At 54.0% G+C, this 22,985-nt stretch overlaps 6 protein-coding genes across 6 annotated transcripts; 1 reads left to right on the top strand and 5 right to left on the bottom strand.

Moving 5' to 3' along the window:
- Positions 1–4,506: 4,506 nt before the first annotated feature.
- On the bottom strand, positions 4,507–7,191 carry HMPREF1541_09361 (uncharacterized protein; the record flags this gene model as incomplete). The annotated part of the gene is made up of 2 exons (XM_008714035.1): positions 4,507–5,352; positions 5,401–7,191. 2 exons carry the CDS (start codon positions 7,189–7,191, stop codon positions 4,507–4,509), a joined length of 2,637 nt encoding a protein of 878 aa, XP_008712257.1.
- Positions 7,192–7,730: 539 nt separating this feature from the next.
- HMPREF1541_09360 (uncharacterized protein) lies at positions 7,731–8,657 on the top strand (the record flags this gene model as incomplete). The annotated part of the gene is made up of 1 exon (XM_008714034.1): positions 7,731–8,657. The coding sequence occupies one exon, from the start codon at positions 7,731–7,733 to the stop codon at positions 8,655–8,657; it is 927 nt and encodes a 308-aa protein (XP_008712256.1).
- Positions 8,658–9,297: 640 nt separating this feature from the next.
- HMPREF1541_09359 (uncharacterized protein) lies at positions 9,298–14,055 on the bottom strand (the record flags this gene model as incomplete). Its single annotated transcript, XM_008714033.1, has 1 exon — positions 9,298–14,055. The coding sequence occupies one exon, from the start codon at positions 14,053–14,055 to the stop codon at positions 9,298–9,300; it is 4,758 nt and encodes a 1,585-aa protein (XP_008712255.1).
- Positions 14,056–14,669: 614 nt separating this feature from the next.
- HMPREF1541_09358 (uncharacterized protein) lies at positions 14,670–18,605 on the bottom strand (the record flags this gene model as incomplete). Its single annotated transcript, XM_008714032.1, has 1 exon — positions 14,670–18,605. One exon carries the CDS (start codon positions 18,603–18,605, stop codon positions 14,670–14,672), a length of 3,936 nt encoding a protein of 1,311 aa, XP_008712254.1.
- A 1,304-nt stretch (positions 18,606–19,909) lies between these two features.
- Positions 19,910–20,834, bottom strand: HMPREF1541_09357 (uncharacterized protein; the record flags this gene model as incomplete). The annotated part of the gene is made up of 3 exons (XM_008714031.1): positions 19,910–20,532; positions 20,583–20,686; positions 20,737–20,834. 3 exons carry the CDS (start codon positions 20,832–20,834, stop codon positions 19,910–19,912), a joined length of 825 nt encoding a protein of 274 aa, XP_008712253.1.
- A 287-nt stretch (positions 20,835–21,121) lies between these two features.
- Positions 21,122–22,783, bottom strand: HMPREF1541_09356 (uncharacterized protein; the record flags this gene model as incomplete). Its single annotated transcript, XM_008714030.1, has 1 exon — positions 21,122–22,783. One exon carries the CDS (start codon positions 22,781–22,783, stop codon positions 21,122–21,124), a length of 1,662 nt encoding a protein of 553 aa, XP_008712252.1.
- Positions 22,784–22,985: the final 202 nt, after the last annotated feature.

Genomic DNA, 22,985 nt, shown 5'->3' with positions numbered 1-22,985 from the left:
GACCGCACGGGTGAGCGCCGGGTTTTTTCTCGTGTGGCGGCTTTTGAAAAGCTTTGCGGATAGGAAAGATGACTATCGGGATAATGTTCGATGGATAAAAGTAAGGACCCAGCACGTGGGGAAATGTGTGGAATTTTGATCAGAGGTTGAAGACCGGTTTCAGAGGTGGCAGCCACCTCAGGCGAGCTCAGTCGAACCCTAGCTGGACCGGTGGCTAGGGAGAGGTGATGGTCATGAGGTTCGTCTCGAGTCCTGCAGGAAAAGGAACTAAAGTAGAGCAACCAAGGAGCAGTTGCCTGTGGACCGGTAGTGGGCAATGGGGAAAGCGTCAGTCTGTAAAGCAATCAAAAGTGCCGCCCATTGGCAAGCCCAGTGAACCGACTGAACCGATTGAAGCCTACGCACAGGCACATGTCATGCCAAGCCTGGGCAGATCACGGCCTAAAATAATCGCGCATAGCCCTTTAAGCTGCTTCACCGCGCCTAAGTGTCGTATTTTCCAACAACAAAGTGTAACGCTAGTTTGTGTGTGTGTGTGTATCCCAGTCAGGGCTTGCTATGCGGGGGCATCGCCATTGTCCCACAAGCGCTGTTGCTCTCACCAAGGCGTCTTTCACCGCGATGAGGCTCTGCTGACCTGTATTTGTTGACCGACCAACAGGCTGTATGACCACTTATAGGCGTCTGATGCGCCTAATAGGTGACATTCCGGTGAGTGGGTACTCGATCCGTCCCTCGAAGTCGTATCAGGTACCTTAGGCAGCCCGACACATTCTCAGCACCGCAAATATGGCCTGCTGATCCTCGGTCTTTAAGTTATGTTGAAACGTGCGACTGGGGCCAGACGGACAGTGGCGTTGCGGGCCTTTCGGCCGAGCCTTATCTTGCCTCAGCATCAGGCTGATTTGGAGAACTGTTAATAGAAGAGAAGACCTGGACTAAACCAAGCAGTTAGGGTGGCAACCCTTGGACTTCGAGGTAGTCGGGCTGAAATAATCCACGGATCACGAAGTCCCAATACCGCAACACACGCCATTCGTGCCAGAACAGCTTCGATCAGGCTGTAGTTCAACAGTTCTGCTCAAGTTCGACCATCAAGACCGCTTTTCCTGGAGCAATTGGCTGCGGGAGCGTCGCATCTCAACATGCCGTATCTCTGTCGTGATGGGAACCTTCACAAGCAGGTGTACCACGACGAGAGCTCAGGCTACCACCAAGACGGAGCTCGTAACTGACAGTGATGATATCGGACCCCTACACCTGGACGAATGGACATCGGAAGACCGCTTTCCGCCAGCAGGTGGCGCCTCGGAGTCGACAAGGCAGTTCTTTGGTGATGGGACCTGACATCTCGTGCAATCAAGCATGATCGATGAGCATGCATCGTCCCACTCCTGGTGCAGCCTGGACAAGCCACAGGGTGGCAAGACAAGTACGGACTTAGGTGTTACCACTCCAGTCGAGTGAACTTGTCAGACTTGGCCGACACGGGCTCCTGAGTTCCAGGAATGCAAGCTCGCTGCAGTCACCAGGTCATGCTATCGACATGCTTCTGCTGACCGACACGGTCTTCCTACCACTTGGCCACAACGCAAAGAGTCACCTCGCTTTGGTAAGAACCATTCTTTGGCAGGTTTCGATTATCAAGAGCTGTTGAGAGATTTTGCAGCGTTTGAGTTTTGCATCTGGGCGATGGATATATGACCTGACCCATCAAGTCCCGTGTTCTTGACAGGTCGTTGATATGGTTCGGCACGAGGTGCGCCTTCAATGGTCCGCTATTGTCGTGTGCAGTCCATCCAACGAAGCCTTCTGTTCCACGCGGGGTTTGGGTCACTTGTTAGAGCAGACCTCCTCGAGCTTTAGCGTGAGATCTTCGCATCAGCGTTGACTGCGGTTACAGGTTTTGATGTTTAACGCGGGTGATGACAGCACTTCAGAGCGCACGAAGACCATCGGTGGCCGTGTAGGTTCACAATCTGGATGCTGATCTCGCCATTGTGCTTTCGAGGAGGTCAAGGATGACAATGGGTGGCACACCGACCTGGAGATTCTCTGCTTGGGTCTATGCATGGTGAGTCAATGTTCCAAAGACGACGATGAGGACGTCGTCTGTACTCAACCCAATAGCACTCACTGAAGAGACCGGTACCCTTTCGTCAATCTACCATTGATGCTGGCCGAGCTGGATGTGGCGGAGATATGGCCTTGTTCGATCTTCCCTGTGAACGTTTTTCTGGATCTTCAGCTCGTCGGTAAAGGAAATGCTTTCAGGACACCAACAAGCAATGGCCACCCTCTGGATACCAAGCATAAGCACAAGAACAAGTCCCGGTCAAAGTTGGCCTTGTCCTTGCTGGAGGATATTCAAGGTAATTGGTGCTGGGACGAGTGGTGGTGGAGCTCGTGGGCCAGAGCGTGGCAAGCAAGAGCGCAGCCTTGGCGTATCTGGCAGCATAGCTGCCATGCGTGTCGAACTCGAGTGCAGGCCCTAATCGATCAATAAGGGCCCCTTTGAACCTCACTGGGATTCCTCGAGGTTTGGTGATCCTCTCGTACTCTCTGGAGCTCAGTCGGGCTCTAAAATTATTGCTTTGTTCATCCCCAACGCACCTTTGCTCATTTCCTTGGTGCTGGAAGCGTGTGAACAACATCACCAGCATCTATTTAGCAGCGTGTGCTGGACTTTAGGCCGTTTCTATTTGACGGTAACATAGGGTGACCAACAACTTCTCCAATGCTCAATGCTCACACACCGTTATTGCGCAGCATGTGGAAGACGTCTGCTGGACTGGCCACGGATGGTGCAAAATGCAGCGCAATACAGGCCGTGCAAGTCGGCTCTTGCTAGGTCTCCTGTCTCAGCTGACTCGTGTCCAGACCTCGATACTGCCCTCGAATGCTCGGGAATCCCTCCATCCTTGATCCGAAATAAGCAAGAATGCTGCAGCAGAGCGAATCAGGTGTCGCATGGCAATAATGCCGTTGCCGCTCACTGTCTTCGTGGAGTTGTCTTGGACCGGAAATCTCTTCGACTACCGAGCGCGTTCCCTACACGACGCTTGATGGCCTTCGGACAGGCTGGAAAAGTTCAGAAAGAGATTCTTCAGAACACTTGCGTTTCTCATTTCGAGTTCAAAAAGCAGAACGTGGTCCAGACGTGCCCGTCAAGGCCCGCTGCCCACATTCTCGAATCGCGAGCGATCATTCGCCTTCCCTCCATCATGTCTCCGACGGCCACAGCACGGCTTTTCCATGCTGTAGAATTGCGTATGTAACACACGATTCCTCTAAGCTTGCTGTGGTGTCTGGAGGGGTCAACACTGGATGTGCATCGAACAATTCCAGAGCTCAGGGCCGACGGAAATATCTACAAGAACGCATGTACCTTTATGATGGCCAGCACCTGTAGCTTTTCATCTGTTGCTGGAAGACAGCCCTTGACTGTCCGTGAAGGTGCGCTCGAAGCCAGTCGCTCAGGAGGACTCTTGGCTACTACGTGAGTGAACTCGCCCTGGTGCTATGTCTAATCACGGGCAAGTCTTGCTCGTTGATGGCTCATGCTGAGCCCGGTGAGCCATGTGAGCCGTATGGCAGTCGTGCCAGCGGGTACGCGTTGAGCCAACAGCCACGCCAGCGCCCGAAGACAGGGACAATCATGAAGCATACACCGTCCTCTGTGTGAGCTAATATCCCTCGAGCTTCGACTGATGTCTTTCACCTCTTCTGTAGCTTTAACGGCTACGGCACTGCTTGGGCAATGTAGATTGCTGCAGTGAAGTGATGGCGCAAGGCTGTGAAAGGCTGAGTATTCAGGAGGTCTTGGCGCATCAAGTTCCCCCTTCTTGCGCTTCACTGCTTGGTGTCATAGAGCTTGGCCCGTCGCTTCACTATCTTGCGGTCTGTACTAATTGGACAAGCAGGGCATCAAAATACAATGGAGCACCAGTCAAGATGACCCTGTGTAGACCTGATCGTTGCCCTTGTTCAGTCAACTTCATCCTATCTCCTTCCCACCGGTGTCTCCTCTCCCATGCCGATGGTCTAGACTCTTGACAGCTTTTCCCGGTGCGCCAGAGGCTTTCTGTTCCGAATATCCCACGACACTGTCAAAGAAGCGAGCCAGGAGACTTGGGTGCTTCCCATAACGGCTGGATGGCACGCGGCTCAACACCAGTTGGGGCATATCATTCGACCCCATACTCCGAGGACGATGGGCATTCCTACGGCTTTTAACACTTTTTCATTGACACAGGATGGCATGACGTATAAATCTGGAACGATATAGAGCAGAAATCGGTAAAAGGCCTTCATCGAGTTCGGTGTCAACAGGTGAATTTATGTTAGCATGACCATTCCAAAGCCATATGTCCCAACCCAACAAGGCCAACCTTGAGGCGAATGATAAGTTGCTCAAGCCAACATCCGCGTTGACACTGCAGCGCCGTTACGGTAGGTTTGAAACGTCAAGATTTAAAGACGGCTACCATCTCACTCGTGCATGCTCTAAACGCTGCTCCTTACCAACTCAATACAGAACTCAGTCCACTGCCTACCCTCCTCGGTCTTCATGCCTGCAAGCACCTCCTTCTTGATCGCAGCTTCCACGCTCCGCCTGTACCGAGTCTCATACTGCGCCTTCACCTTTTCCAAGTGCTTTGGCTCCCAATGCAGCCGCACCAGTCTCGAGATCAGCAATTCCGCCCGCTCCTTCCCCGGCGCCGTCTCCGCAATAGCCTGATGCAGCAGCAACGCATCACGCATCGGCCGGTTCAGCGCGCCATTCAGCACGTGCGCCAGCGTTTCACCCACCAGGTTGCGGGATTTCTCGATCATGGCGCGCGCGAAATTCACTTCGTACGCCTTCTCAAACGCGCGCAGCACCTCGCGCAAATGCGCGTCGCTGCGCACCACGATGATCTCGATCATGGCTGTCTCGCCACCAGGCGACGCCAAGGCGCGATACAAGTCCTTACAGTCCGCCATCACGAGCCTCGAATCGAGGGGCGTCTGCTCCGGCATCCTTCGTTCCTCCAGCGCCAGTAGAATCGCGGTGCGGAACTTATCGGCCTTCAGTTCGGCCTTCATGCAGCGCTCCAAGTCGTCAGCATAACGCTTATCCTTGAAGCAGTTCTTGATTTCGCGGATATCGCTATTCGTGCGTCCCATCAAGGACTCAATGAGGAGCTCTCGCCGCGTGGCACCACCCTGGTACCAGCTGTTAGCCCAGTAGGCTTCTGATTCCCAGCGGCCGAGGGCGGTGGCATAGCAAGCTTTGCCTAGATTGCCGGGCACGCGCATCTTGATATGTTTGGCGATATTGATGCCTTGCCCACCGACTTTAGCCACGCTCTGGTTATGGTCAGCGATTTGCAGAAGTGCGTGCCTGGGTGGAAATACCTTGTAAGAGAGACGAAGCGCCATGATATCGTCATCAGAGAGGTAAGGGAGGATCTGGATCAGTGGTTTGACTTTGGGGGGACGCTGGGTGCCTTCCAATGCAGCCGCAATACGCTTTGCATCGTCATCGGCATCGTAGAAGGTGACTCGCTTCTTTCTCACACTGTTAGGAGATACCATCATGGAGGAGATATCGGAAACATTCGAATCGGCCCTGTCTCGTGGGGCTATCGTCTGATATTGAATGTCATCTTCCCTGGAAGACCGCGGATTCGTCTCCTTGGCTCTGTCGCGATCTTTGCCCTCGCCCTTTCCTCGGCTGCTTCCCTTTGACCGTTCCTTCTCCTGCTCGAGCTTCTTGATCTTACGCTTCAGGTCAGCGTTGGGATCTCGTGGGTCAATGTCATCATCCGACGCCCCCTCCAGGTCGAAGTCGGAAAGATCTGAATCATCCTTGTGCTTGCTCAGCACAAGGGCAGACGGCATAGGCGACATAGACTGATAGGTACCCTTGTACGCTTCGAGCAGGGGTGATGCAGGCGGCTTGCCATCGCCTCCCATGGCGTGCTGGGCCACACCAAGAGTGGCAGCACCGGTAGCGCCTCCGATCGCAAGCTTCCCGAGCTTCTTTGTGGTGCTTTCTTCTGGTGGTGGGCCATACCTGTCATTGTGGTAGTCTTTCTGCCGCTTGTCTCGAGGATCTTCGTCACGCCTTCGCTCGCGACGCTCCTCCCTACGATCGTCTCGTCTCTCGTCTCTGCGATCTTCCTTCCGCTCATGGCGGTCACCGTTATATCGTTTGTCCTTTCTGTCATCTTCATCGGAATCATCATCATCATCATCATCGTATCGCCGGTCCTTGGATGGCTTCCGGCGGTCACGGTCCCCGTCTGATGGTTTGATTTCCATCATTTGGGCCTGGCCATTGGCATCGTACGTCTTCACGTACTGCTTTCCATTTTCGCGTGGGTCGTTGCGCCGATAGTTGACAGGGATAGACTCGGGCGGAGCATGTTGAAATTGATCTGGCGGCTCGTATCGAGAGCTGGGTGGTGGCCCACTGAATGATCCTGGCCGCTGCGGTGCTGCAGGCTGAGGAAGGTATTGGCCTTGTGGAGGAGCAAATCGAGGATCACCGGAAACATAGCTCATGTGCCTTGCATCCTGGTAGCCATTTTGAGCTGGATGATAGCCAGGAGGGTATCCAGGAGGGTATCCAGGAGGGTACCCATATGCCCCAGGAGGTGCGTGACCATTCAGAGCCCGCTCTGCTTCCTTTCTATCACGCCTCGTCCTGGACTTATCTACATCGTCGGACTCGGTCGAATCACTTTCATACGCCTGCTTCCTCCTTGATTTTTCCTTCCTGCGACGCTCTTCGTCCGAACCATCCGTCCGCTTTTTTTCTCTCCGCTTGTCATACTTTCTATCATCGTCTGATGGCGAGGGTTCTCTCCTGTACGACTTGGACGTCTTCGAAGGCTTGTACCGATCACCATCTCCGACATCTTCATCAGAGTATTTTTTCGAGCTCTTTCGGCCACCCCGACGTCGATCGTCGTCCTCGTCTTCATAGCGCCTGCTCGACTTGCTCTTTCGACGCCTTCGATCGTCTTCGTCCTCTGATTCCTCGCTCTCGCTCTCCGAGTATTTATTGGATCTGCGCTCCGGTCTCGCCGGAGACGGAGCGCGGGCGTCACGCGAGCGCGAGCGGGATCGGTCCCTATCTCGTCCACTCGGAGATTTCGACCTGCTCCGACGATCATCACGCACTGACAGCATGGACGACATAGTGGCAGAGCCCGCAACACCGATTCACGCCACGGAAAGGTCGGTCAGAGGAGCAGAGCGACCGCAGACGAGAGGAGACGTGTATAATGCAGCGTCAATCCATCGCGCGCTCTGCTGGTGAGCTACGACTGGTCAAACAGCAGCATCCCAGCCCAACCGGTCAAAGCTGCACCTACTATTGGGTCCCAGCCGTCCGATATGCACGCGGCGCGGCTTGATTACAAGGGGTTTCATGCAGCTCGAAATTGGGCTGAACTCTCCAGCCTTGTTCGTCCGAGAGCGCGCGCCCCTCCAATGTTGCCCCGCAAGCTTGCCTCGCCTGGTCGTCGACCCCCAACCCCGGAGTCCATGACCGATGCATATTCATGCCAAACCCTCGGAGAAGAGGGTCGCGTACGTATCATGTACGCATCTAGTGGGAGCTTAAGTGGCTCACGATAGGTCTCGGAGCCGCACAATCTGCTCAGGCCCTTTATAGGCAAGTTGCGGGTGAATCTAGTCTCATAGCCCGTTGGTCTTAACAGTAAAAGACCACTACAATGCTGTTAACCCACTTTCGTCGCGCTACTATTTTGCCAGGTCGCTTGTCAAGACTACACCAGTCACGTCGCACGGTGCGGACGCTCCCTTCTTTCAGCCTGGAAGGCAAAGTGGCAGTCGTGACAGGTGCTGGGCGTGGACTCGGGCACGAGTTCCTGACCGGATTCGCCCTCTCTGGGGCCCGGGGCGCTTGCATAGACCTCACACAGCAGACTTCAGACGCTTCCATAGCGACCATCCGAGACAAGGTGAAGCAAGCGCAGCCCGACCTACCCGTGCCAACACTGCAAGGCTACGCGTGCGACGCAACAATCGAGTCCAACGTGAAAGCCACGGTCGACCAAATCCTCGCCGACTTCGGCCAGATCGACGTCCTCGTGACGGCCGCGGGCATGGTCGACAACGTCGAAGCCGAGAACTACGACTACGCCCGCTGGCGACGCATGCTGGACATCAACCTGGACGGCACCTTCATGACGGCGCGCGAGGTCGGCAAGCACATGATCGCGCGGGGCGTCAGGGGCTGCTCCATCATCCTCGTCGCGAGCATGACGGCCACGGCTTGTCCCAAGCCGCAGAAACAGGCCGCGTACAACGCGAGCAAGGGCGCCGTCGTCATGCTGGCCAAGTCGCTGGCCACGGAATGGGCTCCCCACGGCATCCGCGTCAACAGCTTGAGTCCCGGTTACACGCGGACGCCGCTGATACGGGGGCTACTGGAGAGTGATGGAAGGAGGGACTTGGTCGATTCCTGGAACGCGGATATCCCCATAGGCAGGATCGCGGAGCCGCACGAGATGATGGGCCCGGCGGTGTGGATGGCGAGCGATGCGAGCAGCTACTTGACCGGCAGCGACGTGGTGAGCTTCTTCTTCTTCTTCTTCTGTTCCTCCTCAAATGCGATCGAGAGTCGTCTCGCTGACTGAGTAGGTAGGTTGTTGATGGTGGGTATTGCGCATGGTAGGTAGCACCTTCACGTCAAAAGCAGCATGCATGGCGAACATAGCTATAGCGACTGATGCAAGTCAGTCATCAATCGGAGGCAAAAGGATGCGAAACAAGACCAAGACGGAGTCGCAAAGATGCGTGGTTATACACTGTATACCAATAGCCAAAACCCCCGATATGACCACTATGTATAATTCCGGTCTGATCCGCCAACACCGTGCCGGATATCAATACTTTGTCGTGCAATAATGGTACAGTACCGTGTACAGGCTTTCCAATCGATCTGCTGCCATTCGCGCCCCGAAAGGTCCAAGATCGCGCCATGCCAATGCAATAATGCGAATAATGCAAGTAATGATAATCGTAAAACTCTGGGCTCTTACACCGTAGCAATACACACAGCCCGATCGTTCCATAATGATGCCACTCACTCCTTTGTGCAATACCAATATCTTTCTCATCCTTCGTCTCTCTCTGTGACGCTCCCTCTTTTCGAAATTAATCATAGTGTGCGTAGTAAGCATCCACGGTGTGAATCGCCAGCGCGCCGAACTTTCCAAACTTCATTCTACGGAGGCGTGGCCTTGCCGTAGCCGGATGAAAGTAGATTCGAGGGTCCTAGTCTCTTCTTGATCTTGGAAGTGTATTGTGTTCTTCGGTGACTTCACTTTCTTCGATTAGAGCGCTGTCGTATCTCTCGTCAGGCCCGTCAATTTGGCGGAAACCGGCTTGGGTACCGGTCGCAACATCCGCAATCTGCTGCTGAGGGTTGAATACATGCAAGTCGGCATTTCTCCTGCCTCGCTCTCTCTCCAACTCCATTCTGAGAGCGTCATTGACTTCGTCTCTCTCTTCAAGTCGCTTCCTCATGCCAGTACGGTCGATCAATCGAGCTTCTCTCTCGGCCTTGAGGCGTCGTTCTAGCTCACGCAGACGATGGATCCACTTCTCCTGTCCAGGTCCGCCAGCACCATTGTTCAGGCTTCCAATATCAATGCCAGAGGCATTGCTGGGAGCAGTGGGGGGAAGCGGCGCAGGCTCTCTAGGTGGCATAGAGAAATTGCCATTTGCGGGAATACTCATATTTCCCGAGGGAACCATGAGGCCCCGTCGCTCATCGAGAGTGCGATCGTTGGTAATGATGTAGCCGGAATTCCTGCTGGATATCGAGTTTGAGCGCATCGAACGCACCTCGGGAGTGTCGTTGACCGAGGCAAGGTGTTCAACGATATTCGTGGTGTGATGGCGCTCGAGATTTGGGGCTTGGCTTGCTCTACGTACGCTGGATGAGCGTGGCGGTAGGCCAACAGCGCCCTCAATGATGGGCATACCATCATTGGACATTGCACCACCGGAGCGTAGCGAGGTACGACTTTCGGGTCGATGCTGACGCGAACTATGGCGATGATGTTGCTGCTGGTAGAGGGCTAGCTCGGCCTTTAGTAGGCGGTTCTCGCCTTTGAGCTTGCTAACTTCATTGGACACACCGGAACGAGCGCTGCTGGAACGGGAAGGACCGTCGTCACCGAATTTGGCCTTCATTCTCTCCCAGGCTTCTTCGATGCGCTCAAGCCTCTTGGTTCGGAGTTCGAGTGTGTGCTCCAGTCCTCGATAGTCTTTGTAGAGATCTCTCTCTACGCGCTTGATCTTATCTTTGAATGAAGCGAACACCCCCTCCACTTGCTTGGCGGCCAGCATGATATTGCGGCTGAAGCCAGGCCAGAAGAGCATGTTGCCAATCACCTCTTGCGATGGGAGATTCCCGTTGATGAGGCTGTTATTGTGAGCCCAATCTGGTCCGCAAAGGGCGGACATTTTCTTCCACAGGTCCAACAGTAATTTGTTTCTGTCGGCTAGTTGGTCTTTGTATTGATTCTCAAGCTGTGTGAGACGTCTGCGGTCGCTGGAACGGGCATGCTCCAGCTCATTGATCCTGGCACTGTTGGCGGTCATGGCGCGTGTGGCCTGCTGTTGAGCTCTGAGCGCTTGCTCGAACGAGTGCTTATCCTGTCTGCGGCCGGTTCGCTCGCGATCAAGCGCGTCTTGCAGTCTACGGCATTCGTGACTGCTGTTCTCCAGGAGGTCGTCTCGGTTCGCATTTACGCTGTGGAGTTCCTCGAGACGACGACGAGTAGATTCCAGATCGATAGTCACAGTCTCAAGGTCGTGGGCCATCTTGTCGACAGCAGTAATGAGGCTAGCTCTGCTGGCACTGGGATCGTGAATGATATCTCGGAGGCTTTCTTCGATCCCCTCCGCTTTCTCCTTCCACGCAGACAGCTCGATGTCACGCGAGGACAGAGTTTTACGAGTTTGTCGCACCTCTTCTGTCAATTGGCCGACTTGCTGATTGAGACCAGTAATCATCTTCTGGACGTCCTTGTCCTTCTTGCTGGCGATCATATCTCGCTGTTGCCGCTCCTCATTGATGCGGTGCTCAAGATCGCGGGATTTCTCTCTCTCCATGTCGAGATTGAGATGCACCTTCTTCAGGAGTGACTCGAGATCTCCGATCTTTATTTTGTCTCCATCCTGCTCCTCGCGCAAGAAGGCAATCTCGTTATGACTGCTCTCTTGCTGGACAGTCAGGCGCTGAATCTTACTGTCATTTTCAGCAAGAGACTTCTCCATGCTCTCGATCTCGCGGTTTGCGTCATCGAGTTCACCTTTGACGCTCTGGTAGCGTGCGAGATTTTGCTGAGCGTCATCTTCGAGGCGCACAAGACCTTCGCTCGCAGAATGCAGCTCGCTTCGTAAGGCCGACAAATTGTCCTCGGAAGCTTGAAGTCGCTGCTCGAGCTCTTCAATCTCTTTGTTTTTCGCATCAAGATCGTCACCGAAGGCGTCGAGTTCAGTCTGAGCCTCTTCCCTAAGAGCTTGGAAAGCTTGCTCATGTTCTTCAGCTGCTTGCAAAGCAACATCTCGCTCCCCAGCAAGCGCTTCTAGTTCTTGGTTGAATGTTTTCGCATCAGCTTCAGCCTGGAGATCAATGGCTTCGAGCTCTTGGAGGGCTTCTTCCACTTCCGCCGACAGCTGTTGCTTGTCCATTTTGAGTTGACTGTTCTCATCGCGCAGCTCATTGATGTAGTTTTCAAGCTCCTCCCTCTCTTGGTCGGTGAAAAGTTTGGTGCCATTGCTGGAGTGAGAGCGAGCGCGTGAAGCAGATCGATCGAGAATGCTGTCGCCAGCTACCGAACGACCGCCTCCCATACGAAGCTTCAGATCCTCGATTTCTTGATAGAGACGCTCCTTCTCCTTATTGCGGGAGGTGAGCGCCGAGGCCTGAGCGCTGATAGTCTTCTGCAATTCCGAAACCTCATGTCGGAGGCGCTCAAGCTCAGCACTTTGGGCTTGGAGAGTATCACCGCTGCTGGCACGAGAGATAACGGAAGTCGCGCCGTGGCCTCTGCGAGGTCGGCTTTGGACCACACTCAAAGTGTCCTGCTTCAGCTTGGCAACTTCTTCTCGGAGCTTTCGGTTTGCCTCATCAGCTTGCTCTCGAGCAATGCTTTCAGCTTCGAGCATATCCTTCCACATATCTCTCTCCTCTCTAGACCCAACATCGCTTGTGCCACGGCTGTTCTCGCCAAGAGAGCGTACCATCTCTGCTAAGCGACGCTTTTCACCTTCCTTGGCGATGTTCTCGGCGCGAAGTTTCGTTACTTCAATCTCGGTTGTTTCGACCCGTTCACGAAGGTATAAGACTTCCTCCTCCATAGTCGGACTCCGCTCGTCATCGGTGCCATAGCCTTGATCGGACCTGGGAGAGTTCTGGGCGTTACTTTCTTCAAGTTTCCTTTGTAGCTCCCTGTTCTGCTTTCGCAGGGTATGGTTCTCCTTCTCAAGACGCATGCGATCGCTCTTCAACTGCACATTCTCTGTAATCATCTCCTTTACGCCGTCATCCGATCTTTTCAGGAGGGCTTCGTTGAGGAAGTGGATCTTCATCTTCAAATCGAAGTTTTCTTTAGAATATTTCTCCACAGTACTTCGATGCTCTTTGAGAGTCAGACCTTTCTTGGGAGCCGGGGTCATTCCAGCCATCGACAGCGTCTTGCTGGGCGAGATGTCACGCTCTTGTCTGTACTGGCGGGCGAATGTGCCGGGGACCTCTATTCCACGGACATTCTCTGCAATGACGGTATCGGTAGGCATGACAATGGCAGGTTGGCGAGGAGTTTCCGGGCCGGTGGGCGTACGCCGAGAGTCATTGTTGGACTTGGGGCTCTCCTCTGGCAGGGTAGACAAGTCAGGATTGAAGGTCTGGGAGGGTCGACTCTCATCATCGCTCAATGCTATGCCCGATGCCATACTACCCAAACTCGTTTGACGTGAGATGGTGAGCTGTTCGTCGCGTCGCCTGCGTCGTTTCTCCGGAACCGCCCCGCCTGATTGCAAGGCATAGTCGGCGCCCAAGGTAGCATCACTGGCATCGGTAGTAGAGCTTGCAATGGAGTCGTAGGATAGTCTTGCCGTAGACGAGCGGCTGTTGAGGTATCTGGGTCTTCGGCTCTTATTTGCGGCGACATTTTCAGTGCTCATATTGGCACCATCGGCACCGGCACCAGGCACCGCGAGAAATGCTCCAGCAGACGGATCCAGAGTAGGCTTTCTGGGAGTAGGCTCATCTTCCTCGTCATCAATACTGTCATGCGCGGTCGCGGTTGGTTTCTTCGACGGCGACTCGGGTAATTCGCTTTCTTCTGCTGCGGTCTCGTAGCCGCCGATCGTCGCGAGCGACTGCACCCGAGAAACAGTCCTTGCTACAGTCATGGGTGAAGAGGACATATTTTCGAGCGCCGATGTGTTGGGCGCATCTGGGTTCGTAATCCTGGATTCATCGGGAACGGCAAAGCCGCTCTGATCTAGATGCGGTGTCTTATAGGTGCCTTCCGGGGTGCGAGGGGATTCAGCTTGCGCGTTCTCTTTTCGAGATTCTGTGCTAATGTCACGAAACGCAGATGTCACATCGATGGGATTTGGACGTTTGCGAATAGCGATATTGTCGTTTGGAACACCGAACATGAATGTGTCATCGGCGCCCGTGGTATGGCCATTGACTGGGGCCATATGGGAGATTTCTGGAAGGAAACTGGACTCGACATCGGCCAACTTTCGGTTCATTTCTCGCTCCTCCAGCATGGTGTTGTTGGGCAGTTCCATACCGCTGGCTGTGGTCTTGTCAAGAAGGCTGCTTGGTTCGTCTGGGCCGGGGAGAAACGAAGAAATGTGGGAAGACCCATCATCGTGGGAGGGCGTATGATCCATGGCTTGGGTGTTGTTGTTCACATCATCTTCCTCAGGCTCGAATTCGCCAGGCATTCGAGATGAGCGACGCTCAAATGGCGGACTCGACCGGACAAAGGAGGAAGACATGCTGTCGGTCGAGTCGCAATGACATTTGCGCTAGAATGTAGGTAGGGGAGTGGATCTAGAACGCGTTGACAGGCGTCGGGCACGGCAAGGTGGAAAGTCGACGCGGTGGGTGATGCTATTGTTTGGGTAGATTCGATACGCGTGCGAACGTCACGATGAATAGTCGCCGTGGTAAGAAATGTTCTCTAGCAGCTGATCCGAGCCACATCTATCGGTACGCCTGCGTGAAACTCGAGGGGAATATTAGTGGCAGCCGTAACGGGGGGAAACAGGTTCGCTTGTGAATGGTGAGGCAGACCAACGACGCCGAAGCGCAGGCGGAGTCGCGCCCAAGCTTGGCACTAAACTCAAAGGGAAGGGGCGACTTCGCTTGGGGTTGCCGCCCGGGAAAGGCAGACGAAAATAGGGGTGCTTCGTACATATCACCTGGGTACAGCTTGGTCGTCGTGCTTCTTAATTCGTACTACAAGTATATGGGTACTTGACAACTGCATGGCACCATGGCATGCTCAAGCGCATTCGTCTCTTGAAGTCACCACTCGCGCCCACGTGCTCATATCGTAAGTCATCAGCCCATAAGAACTAACATATCGACATAGTAATACACCTTGGCCTCACTGCTGGCCGAGAAGGTTGTTGAGGTCGTCTTGAACCTGTCGATTCTCCTCCTCCTGCTTCCTCATCTTGTGAATTCGTTCCTTCGTAGCCTGCGCATTCTGTAGTGTGTCAATGTACGTTCTGAACTTGACAATCTCCCGCAATAGGTAGCTGCTTTTCTTCTCCCAATTGTTCATCGCTTTGCTCGCGTTGATATGTCTGGACGAGTACGCCAGCTGCATCGGAGCCCGGAGCTCATTGTGTTTCTGAAGCTCTTCTTCCACACCATGCACGTATGCCTGCAAAGCCCGCAGCTGATCGACCTCCAGCAGCTGCGACGCAAACATCGACTGCTGAGGGGGGTTCCATTCATTGATGTAGGCGCGGTCGCCTGCTAATTTCGGCCTCACTGTACCGTTCTGATCGATCGAGCTACGGATTGACATTTGCGTGCTGGGTCGGGAGCCGCTGCTACTGCCCGTCGCGCGAGATGAGTCCGAATTAATGAGTGCGCGATTGATGACTGCGTCACTCCAACCGTACTCCATGTTGCTAACGCCGCCCATCATAGGCTCTTTAGACAGGCGCGCACTCCAGAAATTGGCCGTACAGACAAATTCCTTGACGATATCCGGAGTGCCGACAGAAAAAAGGTGCACAGCTCCTGTGGGAAGGCTGAGAGCCCATACGTAAGGTCTCGTTTTGGAGTATCCTGGCGGCGGTAGAGCACTGGCGATGGCGTGTCGCAGCATGAATTTCCACACCTCTTCGGCGTTGTCTTGCCAATTGCCACCACCCACCACACCGCTGGTTTTCTGGCTTTTTGCTTTCGTGCGCAATGATTTGGCCGTCATCGAAAATGAGAAGAGACGCATCCATCCACGTTCGATGACCGCGAAACAGTCGTTCCAGTTACGATCTTTCGACCGCTTGTCAACGCCTTCTAGATGACACTTGTGCTTCAGAATACCTTCCTTAGCCCACGGCGCCCCGGAAAGCTCGAGAGACTCGTCCTCCAGAAGAGGACCGGCTTTCATACCACCTTCGTCCGAATTGATCTCGAATTGATCTTCTCGTATGATGGCTTGGCTCAAGGCGTTGGCAAATCCGATAGATGACTGATAATCGCCGTGGGTAGCTTCAGTGCCAAAGGAGTCTACTGACATAGAGGTTAACGTCTTCCCCAGCGACACCTTGCTCCAGGTACTTGACAACGACGGGCTCCACGTTGACGACTGCTCATCTAGGCTGGTCCTACTAGAGCCAAAGCCTGGCGCCGATGGTAGCCTCGGCCGCGATCTAGCCTTTGTCGCCCACCGGGTTCCCAGAGACTTGCTCTCTGGCGCGTAGCGTGGTCGATTCATGTCTGAATGGGCCTTACTAATGGTGCTGGGTGTTCGCCTCAACATATTGGCACCCAGACTGAGTAGATTTTCCTTTGCTGGGGCTGAAGCAGCCGTCTCTGTAGATCCGAAGAGCGGCAATGGTTGCTGCGAGATTGAAGTATAGAACGCACGAAGCACAGCCTCGATCTGAGCCTCCCAGCCACGTTCTGATCCATTGTACGGCGCATCAATCAGTGGACCACCCGTGGCATTGACATCGACATCAGCCGAGTCCTCGCGGGCAAGGCGGTCGACCGGGCGCTTTGACAGACGCATCGTGGATTCTGCATCGGTTGAGGATGGCCGACCATGCTCGGCTATCGGGGAGGGTCTAGAGCCCGCTTTCAGATAGTCCGCTTCGGAGTTTTCGTCGCCCACTCCCATGATGGTGGGCAGTGCATTACGCACGAATTGGTTCTTCGTCATCTTCTGGCCAATATCTGCCAAGTGCAAGTCCGTGTTGAGAAGCAGAATAGAATAGCAAATGGTGTGGACCACGTCGCTAGACTTGAACCCATGTGTCCGGTTGCAAGCACACCAGCGTTGAGCAAATGCCAACAGCAACCGATCCATTTGCTGTGTCTCGCCTTTCAGAATGATAGTGTCACAGAGTCTGCGCAAAGATACGAGTATGTTTATGTGCGTGAAGTCAAACAGCTCCATAAACGCAGAACGAACCTTCTCCCTCTCTGGGCCTGCTTCCCCCAGCCAAGCTGCTGCGACATCTTGACCAAGCAGCTCATCGGAATTGTCAAAGATCTTTCGCGCTTTGACGGTGGGTGATTCTGTAGGTTGACCGCTGATGCTAGGATGAGATACGTGCACGGTGAGAGGGGGCTTCTTGGCTTCGGTTGGTACAGGTGTGCTCGGCGCAGAACGGTAGTCGCTGACAGGAGACGTAGATGGTGGAGAACCACGTGACGTCTGTAATGGCATGTCAAGAGTCGATGAGACATTGCTGCTGGTGGACACATTTCGGCTGTTCTGGCCGTTGGACGCTGCACGCCCTACAGCCAAATCGCCGGTCACAGAGCTCCATGATGACTGTCTGTCGGTTACTTTGGGGCGCTGGACAGCACCAAGCATCGGCGTGGGCGAATCAGTCCTCGACGAAGTATATGAGGCAGATGGCTTTCCGTGTTGGCTGAAATTTGATGCTGGGCTCGGGTCACGAGGCGAAGGTCGGGCACTGCGTTCGGTACTGCTACTATCGGCCAGAAAAGAATCCTGGTGAGGCACTCCGAGTGTTGAGATCTGTCTGATGGTCTGAGCATCCGTTCGCGATCCGTGCCGGCGATGAGACCCAGTTGTTGGAGTTCTTGTCCCGTCCTCGTTCGGAATCCCTATATTAGGGGTGTGAAAGCTGTCTTTAGACCCAGCCCGCTGTTTCATTGGAGGGTCTGATTCGTTGTTGACAAGGTAAGGGTCCATGAAAGCTCTCAAGCTGCTAATGGGGCTTGGTTCGCCCATGATTGCTGCCGAGTGGTGGTCTGTAGTAAGAGTCAGGGGCAGAGGCGGAGGCGGCGTGTTTGAGATCGACTTTTTGCGCCGTCTGAAGAAGGATGATGGCTTCTTGCTCAAAATCGGATGCTGGTTTTCTTTGTTGGCAGACAGCTCGGTTGATGTCCTCGTAGGTTTGTGCAGCTTTGATGAAGGAGTGCTCAACTCCTGCGAGGGCCTGGAGGGCTGTGCGCTTTGAAGAGCAGTTTCGTTGTGAGAAGCAGACCTCGAAGACCCAAATACTCGCCTAAAGAATCCGGGTTTGGGCGCAAATGCTGGCTCTTGAGGAGAGGGATTATCCGAGATCACGCCGGTCCGAACAGGCATCGGAGGTAGCGCCTCACCGGGCTTTGACTTGATGGCTGAAGTACCAAGAGTACCTGAGCGGCCTTTCCGAGCTACGGCACTTTTTGAGGATCGTGTACTGTTCTTTCGAACAGGAGGCTGAACAGGAAAGGCCGATTTCGAAGGGCTGCCCTGGCCGTCGGGACCAGCGGCTAAGACAGGCATGGCTGTAATTTCGGGACCGTCAGAGGTATTCAAGGTATTGGAGGGCCTTGAAGTTGAGCCAAAGTCGAAGCTACGAGATCTGCGGTTTCCTGCCGGACCCATCCGGCCAGTGAATGCAGCAAGATGGCCCAGGTCAATGCTTGAAGTAGTGCTATTGGCGCTGCCTTTCGTTGGTCGTCTAACTCTCGGCTTGGAGGGCCCCGCACGTTGTGCGTCGTAGACTTTCACGCGAACAGAGTCCTCATCTTCACCAAATATACTAGGTAGCTTCGCCAGGTTCTTCTGATATTTGGCACTGTCGCGTGGATTGACGCGTGGGAGACTTGACGTGATTGTGGGGGTGCGAATGTCGCCTTCAGAGGACACAGAGGATGAAAAAGTATGGCCCCGGACTCTTCCATCATTGTGTACGTAGCTGTTCGAGCGCGGAACATAGTTCGAAGACGGCGAGTCGAAGAAACCGGAAGAGAACTGGTCTAGTGCCAGGGCCATATTCTCGACCATGGACGCCCGAGGCGGCAGACTGGAAGAGAAGGAGAGGTCGTGTGGATCTTCCATGTCGACTGGGCTACTTCCTCGACCCCTGTCCTTTACAGCGTCCGCACGGACAGACTCTTCGGAGAAGTTGCCATGAGTATTCTTGACTGAGCGCAGGTGCTCGGGATCTGAGTTATGGACCATCCGGGTCCGTCGGGGGTTGCTGTGCGGCGAAGAGACCGAATCGCAGCGGTTATGGGCAGCCTTGGACGACTTGCGAGGGCTCGGGGTAATCTGGGAGGAAGGGGATAGTGCGGTGAGGGTCGGCATTGATCAGATTCTTGGTTCAGTGGCTCGATCGCGGTCGAAGGGGATACGCCAAAGGCGAGGGCCAATGCTCGTGGTAAGGTCTCGCCCATCTAAAGCGCCATAGAGTGCGGAGGCGCAGGCGATGGCACTTTAGAGCCCGCTTGTAGTGGCTTGAAGGACTCCGCTAGTCAAATCGCAAGAAATTCAGGAAGCGCAAAAGGGTTGTGGTACGGAGTACGTGCATTCAAGCACGTTGGAGGAGTACTGGACGGAGTACTGCAATGTTCCCACTCCTGCAGCTGCCAGGGCCAACTACCCCTGCATATTAAGGCGCTTGGCATTGACGCGTTAGCGCAGTCGGCTCCGTTGACGTGTCTCGCTTCGGGTAGATCGTCCGTCTGCAACAGTGCCTGATACAGGAGGTTTTACTGTGGTACTTTACCAGGTCATGTTGCTCGTTGTAGACTGCTCTTAACATAAGGCTCTAGGATATTCATCGCTCAAGAATTGAAGACCAAAATTGCCTAGCTGATTGTCATCCATTCGAGCGAAATAGACAGATCACGTATCTGTCACGGCACTACTTTCACTGCACGAAAACTATTTCCACCACGCTGTATCTTATCATGCCTCGCTCCCTTACCTGGGAAATGATGGCTCACAACACAGTGTGGATCGTAGAGTTGCTGTCGCCATGATTGCTCACAGCTTCTGGTGGAGATTTTCTGTCCCCTGTCAAGCCGCAATCTGGGGTTCCAAACAGCATGTTCTGCATGACTAGCCAAAAGCTACGGAGCGGGAGTTGCGGTACCTGACTTAGCCTCATCTGGACACCACCGTTGGGCACCAACCCGAGGCTGTGACAATTCACCGTACCAAGGTACTCCTGCCGTTTTTGAAACATTGTCTCGCTACATGTCTTCCATCTGGTGATTGACTCCGAATGATTGCGTGTACCCGCCGCAGACAGTGCAAGAGTGGTCGGTGAATGACGGCTGTAGACCGCCGCATGATGTACAAAAGATTACACAAACGCAGTCCCTGGACAGACTCTCGTTGACGATGCATTGTCCTGCCTAGCTCTTAACTCCCAGGAAAAGCCATCTCACACCCCACATCTCCAGGTTTATGCCCAGGATTGTGCAAACCAGCCAGATCCCAATCCACCCTAGCATTGGCGTCAGGAGTAGCTGCGTATGGTGTAGAAAGTGCAGAGCGTTGTAACCAAGAAAGATGATCAAACTCCAGTAGACCCCGGCTGCGAGGTAGAGCAAGTTGGCGAAAAATGTCGACACCCGGTTCGGATGGTTGATGGCCGGCATCAAGATGTACTGGACGATGTAGAGCAGCACATAAGGAGGAAAGAATGCCCTGATTGACACGTCAAAGCAGTATCCGAATTCCAGAGCGTCCGTTCCTCGCCCTCCTCCAGGCGGACCGAAGAGCCCTTGCTGCCTTCTGCGTCCAGGTAGGCCTGAGATGCCGGGGCCCAGCAGCCGGCCAACCACCAAGTATGATATTGCTGATACTGCGAGTGAACCGGCAAGGAAGTGGACAAATATAAACATGAGAGCCAGCTTCACCACTGACGAAAACGCCGGCGTATAGGCAAGCGACCAGGCGAATGAGGTTAGAAGAAGGAAGAAGGACAGGAGATAGGTGAAGGACGGATCTGGCCGGTGCCACGTATTTCGGGTTTCTTGGAGCAGTTAGTGAGCAACCTCATCATGCAGAGCTGATTTGACCAACGCTTGTGGTAGTATATTGACTTGAACACTTTCTTCGGCGCGATGAGTAGATGCGTCATCTCCCACACGGCCATCTCAAAGTCCATCTGTGGGAATTTGAACAGTCTAGCAGATCACAGTCAGCCTCATTCGTTTAGATCGGTCTCCAAACCTACCTTTTGAAGAAGCGTGGCAATCGAAATTCCGACCCTCTGCGGTCAGGCCCGAAAGATGCGCCATATTGACGAGAGGTCGCGATTCGGGGACTGCTCATCGGCTTGTCTGTGAAGTTGAAGTGGCCCGGGTCGGGTGCGCAGAAGACTGCAAGAGGAGCTGGCGTGTTACGAGGTGTACAGGCGAAGCAAACAGGAATGAAAGACAATTGAGATCAAACTGTCAATCTGATTGAAGACAGATGCGCAGCCGCGCTGGCGACAGGTAAGTGCCAAGGCCGCCTCGCGCAGTCGTCATTGGGAGCATACCTCGCCAGTACATCACTACAGCCACTACTGGCCTAAGACACGCACGGAGAATCACAAGTGGCACGAGAGATTCTGCATTCTACCTCTGTGGCGGCATTTGTGTCAATGCCGCTCGATCTAGCTCGAAGGTCCGGTAATCACCTTCTATGATGTTTGCCAGTAATGATGGCATATTTTCAGAAGACAGCCTCTTTTCCGACAATTTTCCAACTGTGTCATCCCATTGGCGCATCGCCTGAGATAGAATACTGCGTAGAGCGATGATCGTGGCTTGCATATCTCTGACCTTGACGACAGATTTTCCCAGGTTGTTCGAGGGGTCTGCCGGATCCTCGAGGTACATATACTGATACCCTGTACGCCTAAAATGCTGTTGAATGGGATTACTTGTATCCTCGAAATCAGTCTGGGTAAGGATTTTGAATGGAGTGATAGATATGCCTGTCGAATCGAAGTCGAGGTCGGAATACATCTCAAGGAAGTGGAGAAATTGGTCTGCAACGTCGCCCGAGCCGTGTTGTTCCTCATGGTCTTTCAGAGCCGCAACAATCATGTTGAGGAGCGGGTAAGAAGTAATTCCCCCCGACCATCCATTTGTCAGCCCCCGAACCGCCAATGCCTGTCTGACGACCATGAACAATCGCTTGAGGGTAGGATACTCGCGGATAAACGTCTTTGCGTACTCCGTCGTGTTGTATCCGACGTTGGTATGTTGTATCTGCATTTCCAAGCCCGAAGGTAAGTGGAAGACTCGAAGTATAGGCACTCGAGCCTTGCTGATCAAGAAGGACACCGCAAATTTGGATTTCAGAGAGGGCGTCTGTACACGTATCTGGCGCAAAACCCGAGCAAGCTTTCTCAATACTTGTAATGCCTGCGGGCGGTCCTCCACAACGTCGGGCCGTCGACTGTCTCTGGGCACGAGGTTGACATCGATATCAGAAAGAGGTGATGCGAGTCCAGTGGCTCGGGAACCCATGAGCTCTACTTTGAAATCTGTCATGCTATCACTGAGAGTCAACTCAAGATCGCTGACGACCTGCGCCACCACCTCTTCCTCTGCGACAGATGGTGTATAATATGAATCGAATGCCTCTATTTCCATAGCAAGCCTGGCTCGGCTGACGAGGGCTTTGGTGCGGACATCCTTGTCCACGCATATAAGCCATGGCAATCGGAATCTAGCAGGCACAGCGCCATGGAGCTCCCATTGAGTTGACAGAGGCGGTACTTCGCCACCTGGCCCAGTGACAGGCAATTCGTTGACAGGCACAACGAATTGCCTTTTCGATGGGACTGGGGGTCCTGGGCCCCGATCAGTCTGGGATGTATTTAGGTTCAGTCGCGGAAGGTCACTGGGATGCTCATCGTGTACATCTTGCTTCGTACGTTTCTTTTCCTCCTGCGGAACCACATCGTTGGGTCGCTCGTCAAGCGGAAGCCCCAGCAAGTTGGGCAGAGAGAGACGTTGACTATTGCCCGCCTCGTCGACTTTGCGAATGAGACGGGTCCGATTAGCAGCTTTGACTGCTTCGAGAGTATTACGGAGGCTGGAGGTGTCTATGAGGGCGGCATGCTCGTCTTCGATGGTGTGCCGATCGTTGTCTCGACTGCGCGAGGTTGGCCCGCGACCTGGTTGCGCGGTGGAGGTTTGCCGACCGGCCGAATTCAACGACCATCGACCAGGCGAGCGGATGCGACGGGCCAGAAACGAGGCGGTATCCCAGCTACATCTAGGCATACAGCAAGAATCAAAGGAGGTAACTTGCCGAGCAAAGCAAAGCCAAGGAGTACCTTGCTGAGCGAGCGGGAAGAAGTGAAGTCAGCGGTCGCCGGCCTAGTTTTCCGAGCTTTGCCCAGCGTCGCCAAACCTGACTTCACATGGCAAGAAGGTCTCAAAAGGTCTCCAAAACCACATGCTTTCCCTGGATCTTGATTCCGAA

Source organism: Cyphellophora europaea, assembly GCF_000365145.1.
Source record: "Cyphellophora europaea CBS 101466 unplaced genomic scaffold supercont1.10, whole genome shotgun sequence".
In the NCBI taxonomy this organism is placed as follows: Eukaryota; Fungi; Ascomycota; class Eurotiomycetes; order Chaetothyriales; family Cyphellophoraceae; genus Cyphellophora; species Cyphellophora europaea.
The sequence above is the reverse complement of the archived record's forward strand: the minus strand, read 5'-3'. Positions and strand labels throughout refer to the sequence as shown.